This window comes from Platalea leucorodia, assembly GCF_965183815.1.
Source record: "Platalea leucorodia genome assembly, chromosome: 22".
NCBI lineage: Eukaryota > Metazoa > Chordata > Aves > Pelecaniformes > Threskiornithidae > Platalea > Platalea leucorodia.
This window is the reverse complement of record NC_138844.1, coordinates 2,798,521-2,812,580: the sequence shown is the minus strand read 5'-3', so window position 1 is coordinate 2,812,580 and position 14,060 is coordinate 2,798,521. Positions and strand designations below refer to the sequence as shown.

General features: G+C 54.0%; 1 protein-coding gene across 1 annotated transcript in view; it reads left to right on the top strand.

Moving 5' to 3' along the window:
* Positions 1–4,651: 4,651 nt before the first annotated feature.
* Positions 4,652–14,060, top strand: part of SCN4A (sodium voltage-gated channel alpha subunit 4) — a gene marked incomplete at its 5' end in the record, with an annotated part of 34,132 nt that continues 24,723 nt past the window's right edge. The window contains 9 exons of the mRNA XM_082331643.1: positions 4,652–4,915; positions 5,223–5,356; positions 6,332–6,412; positions 7,093–7,221; positions 7,358–7,449; positions 9,176–9,484; positions 11,108–11,171; positions 11,667–11,808; positions 12,670–12,882. Coding sequence (XP_082187769.1) covers positions 4,652–4,915; positions 5,223–5,356; positions 6,332–6,412; positions 7,093–7,221; positions 7,358–7,449; positions 9,176–9,484; positions 11,108–11,171; positions 11,667–11,808; positions 12,670–12,882 — 1,428 coding nt within the window. The remainder of the gene's footprint in view (positions 4,916–5,222; positions 5,357–6,331; positions 6,413–7,092; positions 7,222–7,357; positions 7,450–9,175; positions 9,485–11,107; positions 11,172–11,666; positions 11,809–12,669; positions 12,883–14,060) is intronic.

Below are 14,060 nucleotides of genomic sequence, written 5' to 3'. Positions count from 1 at the left end.
TCTGGTGTCCAGAGCTCTTGAGCTGCTGGGTGCTGGCTTATCTCCCCCCTGGTGTTAACTTCGTGAGTGATGAGCATGTGGGCCAGCTCTGGGCTCCCTGGCACCGGCTCTCCCGGTGCTGACTGCTTGCTGGTTTTGGAGCTCCTTGTTTCCATGCTAATCCCTGCTGCAGGGCATCCCCCTGCACTGTGCACTGCGAGCACTTGGCTGAGCATCACCTGGCTCTGCTGTTTCTTGGTGAGTGAAGCTGATTTACACTTGCTGATGACCATTCAGGTTGTTTTCTGTCTCAGACTTGTGTCCCTATCAGCCTCTGCTGGGGTCTTTCCAGAGTGTCTCTTGTTAAGAGGATGAATCTGAGGGCAGGTTTGCAGATGGGTAAGGGCAGATCCTCAAGATATGTTTAAGTCTTGCTGCTATGCTGCAGATACTCAGGGGGTCCCACTGCTGTCTCCTGGGTGTCTGTAGAGCTGAGATCTCTCAGGAGCAGCACGTCTTCACTTGAGACACCCCAGCCATACCTCTCCTGAGAATGGTGGGGAAGCAAGTGCCTCCCTCTGGGCTTACCAGGCTGGGGGACTCTGGCTTTGCAGATGCTCTGCCAGAGCAATGCCCTGGGAAGGGAGGAGCAGAGCCCCGGGTGATGGGCTGAGCTCAGCACCTGCATGGGTCAGCAGGATGGGTGGGAGGCCCCTGGCCACCCGGTGTCCTCCACAGCCACATGTCTGCACACAGCAGCCAAGGAAGTCCTTCCCCTTCTTCCTCAGCCAGCAGGAGGTTATTTTTCTGTGCAGGGATGAAATGCCAATTCTGGATGGGGTGGCTTTCCAAGCAGTCTCAGACAGGACCCTGTCATCCTTCCGTCTGTCCTGGTTATACAGAACTTATTACACAGCATCTCTGGTAGCTTCCAAACCGCTCCTTTTATTTTGGAGGCTGATTCATTTGTGTGGCCTCAGAGTAGCAAAAATATCAGAGGAAACTGAATTTCTATCAAAGTGAAGGCCATGCACTCCTGAGCAGGGAGCTGCTCCCAGTTGCCTGCTGGTAATTGCTGATGCTGAACTGGGGCATGAGATGCTTATCTGTGGTGTGCCAAGGTGTTGGACGTGGGCAGCATGTCCAAAAGCAACAACTCAAGTGTGTCACGGTAAAAAGGAGTTATCCAGCTTAGCTGGGAGTCCAAAATTTAAGAAGGCAATGAATAGCAGAGGTAGTTTGTAGAGACATTTTAAGTGACTGATTTCTTAGCAGGGAGGCGGACGGGGCAAGAGTTTGCCTTTAATAAGGGATGCTGGGGGGGACCCAGGTCCCGGGGGGAGCTGGGGCTGAGCCCCACGGGACCATGGGGGTGATTTCTGCCCAGGGCAGCACCTGTTGCTGGGCCCAAACTGCTTTTACCTATTGGAGGCGCAAATAGTTTGATCTCAGTTATTTATAGCCGCTGCTATAAATGTGCCAGGATGTGCCAGGCTGGGAGCGGAGGGGCTGTTCACCCGTCCCAGTGGCTGGGGGTGGCTGGTCCCAGGGTGAGCCACTTCACTTGGGGTGGTGGGACTAACTGTCTACCCCACGCTGTGTCTCCCACACCCACTGGTGTGGGAACTGGGCTCACTGGGGGAGAGAGGGGTGTCGAGCCAAGCCCCCTGCAGAGCCTACATTTGGCTCTTGGCTCCTTCCCTTTTGGGAAGCAGCAATCAACCAGAGATGCTGATGGCTCCAGGGCTGCGGTGTGTGGGAGCTGGACGTAGGCTTAAGTCCTGATCCTGCTCCCTGGGGTCATCCCACTGTCTCTGGGTGGCCCCAAAGGGGTAAGAGCAGGACCAGATGCTGCAGAAGACCCCAAAAAGCCACAAAGCACTTCTATGCCCAGGGCAACATCCCCTTTGAGGACCCCCTGCTTAGCCTTGAGCAGTGCTGCCAAGCCCCAGCATCTTCCCCTGTGGCTGCAAGCCCCATGCCTGGTGCTGCCAGGGGCTGCTCCATCGGCAGCCGGATCAGCGTGGCACGGCACGATGGCTGCAGCCCAGCAAGAGGAAGAGGAGACACGGGCTGAAAGCGAAGCTGGTGCTGCTCGCTTGAGCTCCCCTCCTGCACTCGGTCTTGCCGGGGGAGGAATGAGCAGAGTCATGGGGCTGCAGAAACCTGACGCCTGCGGTGATCGCTGGTGGCAGCTGGAGGCACAGCCACCTCCGCCGGGACCGCGGGCTGGGTGCAGCGAGTGGGGACAGGGCATTGCTGGGGGTTTGGAGGGACAGCACCCAGCGGGAGGCTCCAGGGAAGGTGTGGACCATGCAGCAAAGCCTTGGAGAGCAGTGTGCTGCTGAAGGGGCTGGAGCCCTACAGAGCGCTGGCTTGGCCCGTAACGCAGGCTTGCCCTAACAGCTCTGCAAAACCCTATTTCCAGGGAAATTGCAGCTGCCTAGACCAACAAGTCTGTGGAGTCCCCAGGAGATGGAGTGGGTCGGTCTCCCCATGGGTGCTGTGGGTCCTGCTTGACCATGCATCAGTGCATCCCTGGTGGGGCGATAGAGCCAGACACAGCGCCGTGCTTTTGGCTTGAGCTTTGAGGCCACTGGTAGCAAGGGAATGCAAAGGGCAGGTTTCCAGAGCTGCTCAAGTAGAGTGTGAAATGGGTGTAAATCCAGAATAACTCTGGATGAGAAGAAGCAACGGTGGTATCCTGCTGAGCCGCTACTGTGGGCACCGTCCCCTCGCAGAGACCCGTGGTGGCAAAAATTCACTTTTTGCTTGCTTTGATGAGGTCCCACCTTTGGGGCCCAGTGGGCCTGGGGTGAGATGGGGCTGTGCCCCTCTGGGGTAACTGCTCCAGGCTCTCCGTTTTGCAGCAGTTTGGGCCACAACCTGGGTTGTAGGCAGTGCCGGACTCCACTTTGCAGTGATGTGACTTGGTTTATCCTATTAGATAACCCTGTTCAGCAAGGACAAAACTCTTCCTCTTCTAAAACAGGTTTACATACAAAAATTGGTGGTCTTGCCACTTAATTTTTTCTTTTTAAAGGTTGTCCCATTCCAAAAGGCAGCAAGTTGCTCTCATCCCTCTACCAGCTGCATTTTGACCGTGCATCAAAGCCCCGGTGCTGAAGCCATGAAGGGGCTGTTCAAACATGGTGCTGAAGGTGGTCTCTGCCCAAGAGATGCTGCAGCCGGGGGCTGGTCCCCGCTTCATCCCTGGGGCTGGATGTGGTGGGGGGTGAGCACTAATACCCCCACACCGCTGTGCTGCTGTGGGGATTGCCTGTCCTTGGCAGAAGAAAATCCATTTTGCACACCAAGGTTCAATTCAAGAGCGATAGCAAGGGAGTGTGGTGGTTTCTAAAATGCGGTTATCCTGCGCTGCTTGAAATCAATACCTCCCTTTGCCGTTGCTTTTATCCCTTGGTTTTATAACCATCATAGGAGTGTGTCGATACCATTACGCACCCAGAGTCTCTCTTCCCATCAGGGCTATAAATGTCCAGTTCTCCTTAATTACAAAGGGCTGAAGGTTTCCAGCATGGCAGGGCTGGGGCTGTGAGGAATATTGATCCTGAAGCTTTTTCAGGGGCAGGTGCTCAGCAGCATCATGTAAAGTTTTGGTGCATGGAGGAGTCGCCGCTTGCCAGTGGGATGCTCATTTCGGGGAGGGTGAGGCACAGAGGTGCATCTATCCCAGTATCCCTGCAAAGCAGGATCGAGTGTTATGGTATATTGGGCTCATCTCTGATGCAAGCTGGTGTTTATGGGTCAAACGTATCGAGGTGAAGCTGAGGCAAGGTGGCTCAAAGCAAGAACCCTTCTGGTGTCTAGGAAGCCTTTGCCAGGCATTTTGGCCTCGCTCAGGGCATGGCAGCCTGTTCCTCCGGGTGCAACCACCCCTCTCGTCCCCACTTTGCTCTCTCCAACCCTTTTTGATGTTCTGCTGCTCAGTGGAGCCACCCTTCTCTCTCCCAAATGGCCCATCCTATTCCTGTCTGGGGAGTCATCCTGATCTCTGTAACATTAGAAAGTGCCATTATTGCCTTGCTTTTTGGCTCAAGATAAGAATTTAACCCCTTCCTCTTGGGAGCAGAGCCATCCGGCACTGCAGGTTACTTGTGTTTCCTATGGACGGGTGCTGTGAAATGGCCGGTGACCCTGCAGGACCGAGCTCCTCTGGCTGAGGAACCTCTTGCTTTGAGCACTGCACGTTGCTTGCACAAGGTGCAGGAGGAAAGCTGCCAATGCCTTGCAACGTATTGCAAAGGGGAGACAATTGGAGCGGTGCCACTGATGCCGAAGGTGTTTTGTTTTGTGGAACAACTCTGTCTAGGTTGTGAAATTGCATGTCTAACAACAGCCAGCTGGTGCCAGGGACACCAACTGCTCAGCTCATATGTTGCTCAACCTGATGGTGCTTTTTGATCAGAGGCTGAATGGGGGTCTGGGAGGAGAAGGAATGCACGGGGCGCTCCGTCTGCAAGCGATCCAGGCGTAATAACCTTTCTTGCAAGTTCAATATTTCTGCAATAAACCCGTCTGCAAAAGCCCACTGAGATCCTGCTATCACCTGGTTTCAGGGGCTGAGCAAAACAGCCCAGCTGGCATTGCCTTCTCAGCCCCCCTCTTCCCAGCAGGCTGGGCACAGGCGTCCCGGGAGCAGAATGAGAGGATGGCTGGCCTGCCGCACATCCCGGGCCCCGAGAACCTCCGCCCCTTCACCCCCGCCTCGCTGGCTGCAATCGAGCAGCGCATCGCCGAGGCAGAGGCACTCAAGGTAAAGCGGCAGCAAGTGGAGCTGCCCGAGGAAGAGGAGATCAAGCCCAGCAGCGACCTGGAAGCTGGCAAGAACCTGCCCCTCATCTATGGTGATCCACCACTGGAGCTCATCGGGATCCCACTGGAGGATCTGGACCCTTTCTACAAGGATAAGAAGGTGAGGGGCAGAGCTTAGCCCATGGGTAGACTTGGCATTAGATGCAAGTCCCAAGAAAAAGACCAAAGCATGGACCTCCTCATCTTTCCACCATGGTCCAGGGTCTCATCGTGGTGATCCACAGCCCCAGACTGCTGTGGTTGCTTCTTCTCCAAAGCAGAGCACCTGTTCCTTGGCAAAGTCCCGAGCATTTGGAGATCCAAAGCACACATAGAGGTCTCACCTCTAACAGCAGCACTTGATCTGTGGGTGTTTCTGGGGGTGTGCGAAAGGGCTAACCCATCTCCCTCCTCTCTTTTCTCCACAGACATTCATAGTTCTCAACAAAGGGAAGTCCATCTTCCGCTTCTCGGCAACCCCTGCCCTCTACCTGCTGGGGCCCTTCCACCCCATCCGCAGAGGAGCCATCAAAGTGCTTATCCATTCATATCCTTGCTCTCTGTGATGCTGCTGCATTGCCAGGTCAAGCCCTGGTGCTCAGAGTGCAAAGAGCCCTGGGAGAGGGCTGAGAGAAGTGTTTCATGACGGTGTGGTGAGCAAATCTCCTGGGCTGGCCCCCACCATGGCCAGGACCCACGGCCCAGTCATCCCAGTGCTTTGGTCCCTCTCCAAGGAGTGGGTGCTTGAAGGCTTTGGGCATCTTGGTGGCACCAAGAGCTCAGTCTTGGTTGGAGAAGGGAGGAATCAGTTTGGTTGGAGAAGGGAAGAAACCTAGGTCATGGAGCTTCCTAGGAAGAGGTTCAAGGTCTTTGAGGTCTGGAGAGACTTGGAAAGGAAGGAAAATGTTTACAGGTCAGGGAATCGTGTCCCATTTGGGAAGTGGGTTAATTGGGGAGCTCAAAGGATGTTTTGGGAGAGGGAAGGCAGAGGAACCAGGACACTGGGGTACAGGGAAGGCGGCAACTTGGGCAGTGCTGGGGCTTTTGGTGTGAGACAAGTGGAGATGGAAAGACAGGAAAGGACCCCAAGAGCAAGAGGGGCACTAGGATGGGTGAGAAGTGATCCCAGCAGAGCTGTGGTGGCAGCAGGGGTTGGTAGCCAGGGGGCAGAAGGAAAAAGGGGGGTGTTTGTGGCAGAGGGATCAGAGAAGTGGGGAAAGCTGTATCCTGGGGTGATGGAGAGGAAGGAGCACAGGGGACAAGAAGGGAGGCAGAGCCAGCACCATGGAGACGGGGAGGGGAGCAGAAAGGGAGGGCAGGGGCCAGGAGCATGCAGGGGAGCAGGGGGACTAAGGGGAAAGTGTGAGCGCAGGACTGAGCCGGGAGAGAGCTGCAGGAGGAGGAGGTCAGGGCATGGGACCAAGGTAGGAGCCAGGACAAGAGGAGTAGGGGTGCTTGGCTTCATAACATTGTGTGAAGGGGTCAATCTAGGCAACAGCCACAGCATTTCTCCTTGACCAGGTTTTAAATTATTCAGCATGTTCATCATGATCACCATTTTAACCAACTGTGTGTTTATGACGCTGAGCAACCCCCCGGCGTGGTCCAAGAACGTGGAGTAAGTCCCTGCCTCCCACGACCTCCCCCAGCCATGGGGGCCATCCCAGCTTGGCCATCCTCAGGAGGGACAGGACCAAGGCTGAGAGAGGGTGTTGGGACCTCCCTTTAGAGGAGGAGAGGTGTCACTGGGAGATGCTGGTGGCCCTCTTGATCTCAGAAGGGATGTCTGTGCTCTGCCTTAGGCATTGCAAAGAGTGGGAGTGTTTCAGAGCTGCCCAAAAGCTGGTGGGGTCCTTGTGACAGGAGACCACTGCAGAGCAGGCTGGGTTGGGTCGGCAGTGATAGTCTGGAGAGGATGAGCAGATCCCTCAGTCCAAGGAGCATGGACAACCAGCCCCAGGTGAGAAGGGGAAAATCCAGCATTTTCTGCTGTGGTTCTGCACAATCAGGTCTCAGCAGGGTTTTACAGAGAGCGTGGTGGTGTTGGGACATCAGCAGGGATCAGAGCTCTTGCAGAATAGTCACAAAGGGATTGGTACATCAAGATGTCCCAACTTGCCTTACGAGGTGAGGTGAAAACCTCCCCCAGTGCCGAAGCACCTCAAGAACTCAGCAGCCCGTGACCCCCCAAAACTCAGCTCCCCAAGATGGTCCCACTGGCAGGGACAGACAAAACCTCATCCTGAGCTGGCTCTTGGACCCGAGTGAGCATCCCCTGAGTCACCATTCCCATTTCAGATACACCTTCACTGGGATATACACCTTTGAGTCCCTCATCAAGATACTGTCGAGAGGCTTCTGCATTGACAACTTCACATTCCTGCGCGACCCGTGGAATTGGCTGGACTTCATGGTCATCTCCATGGCGTGAGTTTGGTGCGATGGGGGGAGGACAGGGGGTCTGGCCGCCGCACCTGGGGGGAACCCTGGGGAGAAGGGCTGAGAAACAGGGGGGTGGGTGCCTGGCAGAGCCCTTGAAGCCCTTTCCTCTCCTGTCCTGCAGCTACATTACCGAGTTCGTGGACCTGGGGAACATCTCTGCTCTCAGGACCTTCCGCGTCCTCCGTGCCTTGAAAACCATCACCGTGATACCAGGTGGGACTTAAAGAGGGGGTCTTCTCTCCATATCTTCCCCTTCCTTGAGGTCAGGTTTTCCCACAGTTCACAGCAATTCCTTGTTCTTTTGAAAGGTCTAAGAGTAACCAGAGAAAATAAGGTATTCGATACTTTTAAATAGTTTTCCACATAATTCAGCTTTTGGGTCAGGTCCTGCTGATTTTACATCTTGAAATTACCTGTGCTTACCTGGTTGTTTGGCCAGGGAAAGCCCCTGATGAGCCAGACGTGGTGTTTTTAGGGGTCCTTGGAGATGCCTTAAGTGGGCTTGTGCTCACATTGTGTTTATGGGCTCGATTAACGGATACACTTTGCTTGGTCCTTGGAGCCTCAGTTTTGTCCCCACTGCTGACTGCTCTGATGCTAGGGTTGAGATATTTAATAGTGCAAGAGCCAAGTGGCAAGTGTTTAACATCACCCCAGACATACAGCCTGTGGTGTTAGGAGCATGTTACCAAACACCTCTGACGGTGTTTCCCAAATCTGATGCCGTTTCAATACCCTGCTTTGGTACCACCTAGTGCAAGCTCACAGAAATGATAGGTCAGACCCCTTGAAGAGGCATGAGATTGAACAGAAAACGATAGTTTCTTGTGCTGAATAAATTCTTGTGTCCCTGCAGTTTCCAGATCTTTAGGGTTCATATTTGAATGTTTTTTGCCTCCATCAAACAGGCTAAAAATGGCATTTAGCAAAACGTAAGCTGTTGCTTCTTTCTGGAATGACATCCCCCCAAGAGGCTCTGCAGAAATAGCAGTTGCAAAAATAAGCTATTTTAGAATGGCTGTCCTCAGCAGTTTCCCAACATAGACAAGCCCTTGGAGAACAGGGTTTTACCTAAATAGTTTGGAGAGGGAGGGAACTGGCATGATGACAGGGCTAAAAATCGTGTGTCTTTGGAGAATTGCCTCCACGTGAGAAAGCTCTGTGCTCAGGGCTCCTTTTAAGATTAACGTCAGGATGTCCCAGCATCACCCATCATCCATGTAGACCTCGGGTGATGGGAACAACATCCTCCACGTCAAAAGCCCACCGAGGATCTGTGGGCAAGCCTCCCCTGTGGAGGAAACAGCAATGCTGGGGCGGGGAGAGATGAGTTAATCCTGATGCTTGATGCAGATGTCGCTTTGTCACCTTCACTCGGATGCATTGGGGTTTCTCCAGCTTGAAGGGATCAGGCTGGAGGGTCCGGCTGGGCTCCCAGCCACCCACGGGACAGCAGCACGTGGGGGTGTTGGATCACGGAGGCTTTTCTGGAGCTGAGAGCAATGCTCAGCATCTTCCAACTGGGCTGGCAAATGGCTCATGTGCCACAGCAAAGTGGTCTACTCTAGTGGTTTGGGCCAAAAAAGGCCAGATTGTGGCATTTGGGGAAAACATAAAGTTGGAAGGACTTGATGGCTGCCAGGCTGGGGTGGGCTTTGGCTTGTGATACCCTGGTGAAGGTTGGCATGGGGAGGCTTGGCTGGCACTGGTCCAAGGGTGACAGTTTTTGGGGGAAGGGTTTATGCTGCCCAGCAATGTGTGGGGACAGAGGGGCAGCTGGGATGCAACATGGGACACAGAGCTGGGGGTCTGGGCACACAGGGTGAACTTGGTGAGACCACATGTCCCCACCAGATCCAGCACCTTTTGGGAACGCCATAGCACGTTCTCCACAATCAGCAAATGAACGATTAGCTCAGTAGTGACGCCTCCCCCCTAGGGCTGAAGACGATCGTTGGGGCTCTGATCCAGTCGGTGAAGAAGCTCTCGGACGTCATGATCCTCACCGTCTTCTGCCTGAGTGTGTTCGCCCTAATTGGTCTCCAGCTCTTCATGGGGAACCTCCGGCAGAAGTGCGTGCGGTGGCCCCCCCTCAACGACACCCTGCTGGGGGATTTGGGGCTGGACAACGACACGTTGGCCAATGCAACGCTCTACGGCAACTTCACCGACGATATTGCCAGCAACTTCACCAGCAACTTCACCAGCAACAGCACCTTTGATTTTGAGGCCTACATCAATGATGAAGGTAAACGCTTGTGCATCCCCTTCTCCATTGACCCATTGCCCTGGTTTGCTCCTCAGTTTCCTCGCTCTTCCTCCGTGTCAGACCAAGATGGTTTGCTCGCATGGATCTTCCTGCCAAGGTGCCTTGCAGGGAGATGTGGCCGGTGGGTGAAACGGGTTGTGCATATTCACAGGATGGACAGATGGGATGAAATCCTCCTTGCCAGAGAAAATGCAGTCCACCTGGGCAAGCTAAACTCCTCTAAAAAGATTTCACCATGGGAAGGCCTGGATGAACCAGTGTCTCCATCACTCCCACTTGCTAGAGAGGCCACAGTCTCCCCATCGGGGTGGGCACTGGTGAACAGCTGCTCCATCTGGCTGGTCACAGCAGGGTGATCAAATCCTTCAGGAGCAGATGGGACTTTGGGTGGAAAACCAGAGGGAAGGATGCAGGAATGACATTTCTCACCCACTTTCACTGCTGCATCATAGCTGGGTCCTTCCCCAAGTACAGCTGCATCCAGTGAGCATTGCATGCAAGCATGCAACACCGCGACAGCCAACAGGAGGGGAAGGAAGGAGAGGTGGGATCAAGCACATGTCCTCAGGCAGGTCTCCAAGTTTGCTACTTCTTTGAAACAAGTTTGGCCTAAAAAAGTGCAGTGTTTTTTTTGTTTGTTCTTTGGTTTGGGGTTTTTAAACTCCATGAAAATGTAAAAATCTCAGAAAATCTGCCTGGCAGAGCTGCACGGTGGTGGGATGCTCCACAGGGATGTTTCATGTCTCGTTTATGGCACTCAGCAGAGCTCAGCAGAAGGTCGGGTTACGTCTCGGCTGAGCTGCTTTGCCCAACTGTACAAGTAGCTCTGGCATTAATTACAGGAAGGCTTCTTGGTAGGGGTGCAAATTCAATATATAGGATCTAATGAGTGCAGAGCAAATAGCAACAGCACCCTGCGGCCATGCGTTCAGGTTAACAGCTGTTGGGGCCAGGCCAAAAACATATCGCCTGGAGTTTCACAAGCGGAACATCTCAATGAGCCCACGTAGGTTAAATAAAAGCCTGGTGGCAAGAAGCCAGGCAGAGCCGCGGATGCTTTGAGGAAGCTCCAGAAATCCCTGTGTGGCTCCTGGAAGGGCTGTGCTAGGTGATGCCCAGGATGGGATGCAGCTGCCCTCTGCCATGTCCTGGGGTGGGTGTCTCCAGGTGCTCATCTATGTGTCCTTGGGGGCAGGTGACCTGTGGTGGCTCTGCTTGGCAGCTCCTGTGGCTCTGGGCCTGTGCCCAAGCTGTAAGGAGGAGCTTCAAGAACCCCTGGTCCGTGAGCAGGGTGGGTTTCCCCACCAGGCAGGGGCTGGTTGGGATGGGAGCAGCAGGAGGAATAGCAAACCTGGCTGTTTCCAGAGCTCTTTATGGGCTTGGGAGCCATCTAGTTGGGTCGGTGAAACAATGCCATGAGCTCTCTGAGCTAGTGCCAAGTAGTTCAATGCAAATAGCAAAGTCAGCAGAGAGGAGATAACCCAGTGCCCAACGCTGGGATTCAGGGAATCTCCCTGACAGTGAGGAGCTGCCAAGAATTTGAAAATCAATGTTTGTATTTATTTTTTTTCTTTATGTCTTGCTCTTCCCCCAACTGCAAAGCCAATTTCTACTTTCTGGAGGGAGCGCTCGACGCCCTGCTCTGCGGGAACAGCAGCGATGCCGGGTGAGTGCAGCTTGTGCTGGCAGCTGATGTCCCCCCTGGCTCCCCGGGAGGGGACAAGGCAGCCAGCACAGCCCATGGGACCACTGGTGCTTGGCCTGGGACAGAACTGGGTCTGGGAATGTGGCTTTGCAGGTGAATGGTCTGGGAATCCTGACTGTATCAGCTTGGAGGGGGTATTGGTCTGAGCATCCCGACTGTATCGGCTTGGGGTGGGGGGTATCGGTCCAAGCATCCTGACTGTATCAGCTTGGAGGGGGTATCGGTCCGAGCATCCTGACTGTATCGGCTTGGGGTGGGGGGTATCGGTCCGAGCATCCTGACTGTATCAGCTTGGGGTGGGGGGTATCGGTCTGGGCATCCTGACTGTATCGGCTTGGGGGAGGGGGGTGTCTGCTGAAGCATCTCAGCGTCCCCAGGGATGGAGCCTTTCGTTGCGGGTGCAGGAGGGGCAGCGCTGGGGGCTCATGCCAGCTGCCCCCGCGGCTCCTCTGGTAGGAAGTGCCCTGAAGGGTACCAGTGCATGAAGGCAGGGAGGAACCCGAACTACGGCTACACCAGCTACGACACCTTCAGCTGGGCTTTCCTGGCCCTCTTCCGCCTCATGACGCAGGACTTCTGGGAGAACCTCTTCCAGCTGGTAGGCACCAAATTTTTATCCTTGTGCAAATGCTCCTCTCATTTTGATGCTGCCCCTGGTCTAAGACAGGTAAAAAGTCACTTGACTGGAAACTTGAGGGACCTTGTCTTGTGGTTTACGGATCGAACCAGGATCAGCAGAGATGGGGCATGGTCCCATCCAGTTCACCAACCCGAGCAGTGAAGTGTATTTTCCAGGGCAAAGCCCCGGTGTGCTTCAGCAGTGCTGTCAGCTGTATCATGGGCCTCAGGGATTTGTAAGAGTATGTAGTACATCTCTGGCTTGAGCTAAGGGGGAGGGTAAGGGGGAAAAGCTAGGTCGCTTGTCCCCTGCATGGAGTCATCCTCCAGGGAGAAGCTGCAGACACCATAAAATCCCAGCTGACCCTGGGTCCAGAGACTGTATAGAGAAAAGCAAGCCTATGTCTAAAGGCTACATGTGTCTTCTGGAAATGATTATGCCCAGATCCAGGCTTAGAAAAGAACCACTCTTGGCCCAAGGGTGAGACCTGAGAAGTTGGGGGCTGAGAGACATCAGCCCCTGTCACAGCAAAGCGAGTCTCTGATGAAATATCGGTCCCATCTCCATCTGTGCTTGCAGCCCTTGGGCTACCAGATAGCACCGAGCAGCGTGGCTGGGTTTGCCGAGACTTCTGGCTGTTTCACACAGGTCCTCACCCAGTGCCATGGACTGCAGGAAGGTCAACTGGGCAAGGACCAGCCCTTGGGGAAGACGGGAGCAAAATATTGTACTCCTACCACAAATGGGAGGGTGCCCTGGGGCAAGACCTTTTGTTGGAAGCAACACCAAACCGATATCGTGCCAAGGTGGTCTGACAGCCCATGCCTCCTCTTTCCACAGACACTGCGTGCAGCAGGGAAAACGTACATGATCTTCTTCGTGGTGGTTATATTTCTTGGTTCTTTCTACCTCATCAACCTCATCCTCGCTGTGGTGGCCATGGCTTACGCAGAACAAAACGATGCCACGATGCTGGAGGAACAGCAGAAGGAGGAGGAATTTCAGCAGCTCATGGAGCAGCTGAAGAAGCATCAAGAGGAGCAAGAGAAGATGGTTGGTGGAAAGTGTGGAGGCCAAAATGAGGGACCTTAGGAATAGGGGGAGGAAAGGGGAGGCAGCAACAAGCGTGGTGGTGCCTCTATGTAAAATCCAAGAATAAGCCCCATATGGTCCATAGTAAGCAAAGATAATAATTGAGTAACTATTTTGGGGGTCATAGCTGAATCAAAAAGTTGAGGTACTATCCTGGGTGGGGGGAAAAAAAAAAGCTGAAAAGATTTAACTTCCACATCCAAATTCCAGCACAAGGAGCACTGGGAGGCAGCAGAGAGGTGCAGCACAGAGGTGCGGTATTGCTTGAAAGGAGGAGGTGAGAAACAAGACATAAAAGGCACCAGAACTAACAATATATCTTCCTGCAGCACATCAAGAGCAGGAAACCTGGCAGAGCGCCTGCAGCGGCAGATTATGATCAGGGTACAAAAGAAGCGCTCAGGGAAGACGGGGCGGTTGCAGCAAAGCTAAATGCATTAGCAAACTATTTGCTTTTTGCCAAGAATGGAAACAGCAGAGAGGGCTCGAGAGACGCTGCATCTCACCCGGGGAGGTCCGGGTGTCCTCGCCGGAGCTGAGGCACAGCTCTCGGGGTCCGGCCTCACTGCTGTACCCCAGTACCTGAGCAGATATGCATGCCTGATGCTGCAGAGAGTTTGCACTGATATTTCTCTGAGCTGGCATCTCTAAGCTGCCTGCTTTCCACCCATTTGCTCCATTGCAGTTCCGAGGTGTTACCTTAGCCCCTTTCTGGCCCTTGGGAGTCTCTTTTCAGCACAATATGCCTATAGAAATGTGGGCAAAAGCTTCTGCGATGTCAGCCCAGCCATTTTCCATCTCTAATCATCATTTCGGCCAATGTCAGCAACGTCTGCAGGAGACATCCCTGCAAATCTGTTAGTCTGGGCAAAAGACCAGCTTCCTCGCATGTAAAGAGAGACACAAAACAGTGTTTTCCTCTCTCTAGAGCCTCTGTGTCTCGTTGCTTATCTGTGCCAAGCCACAACATCCTCCGAGGAAGCAGCTTGCTCTTATCTGGCTGCTGCTGTTTGCAGGATGGGTCTAAGCGAGCCCTGCCCTAGGGATGGGGACTCCAGGGCTGGGCATAAAGCTGGTGCTGCGGCCGGTTCCCTGAGCAAATTAACCAGTGAGTTGCCCAAAGGCTTTATTAAGGGTTG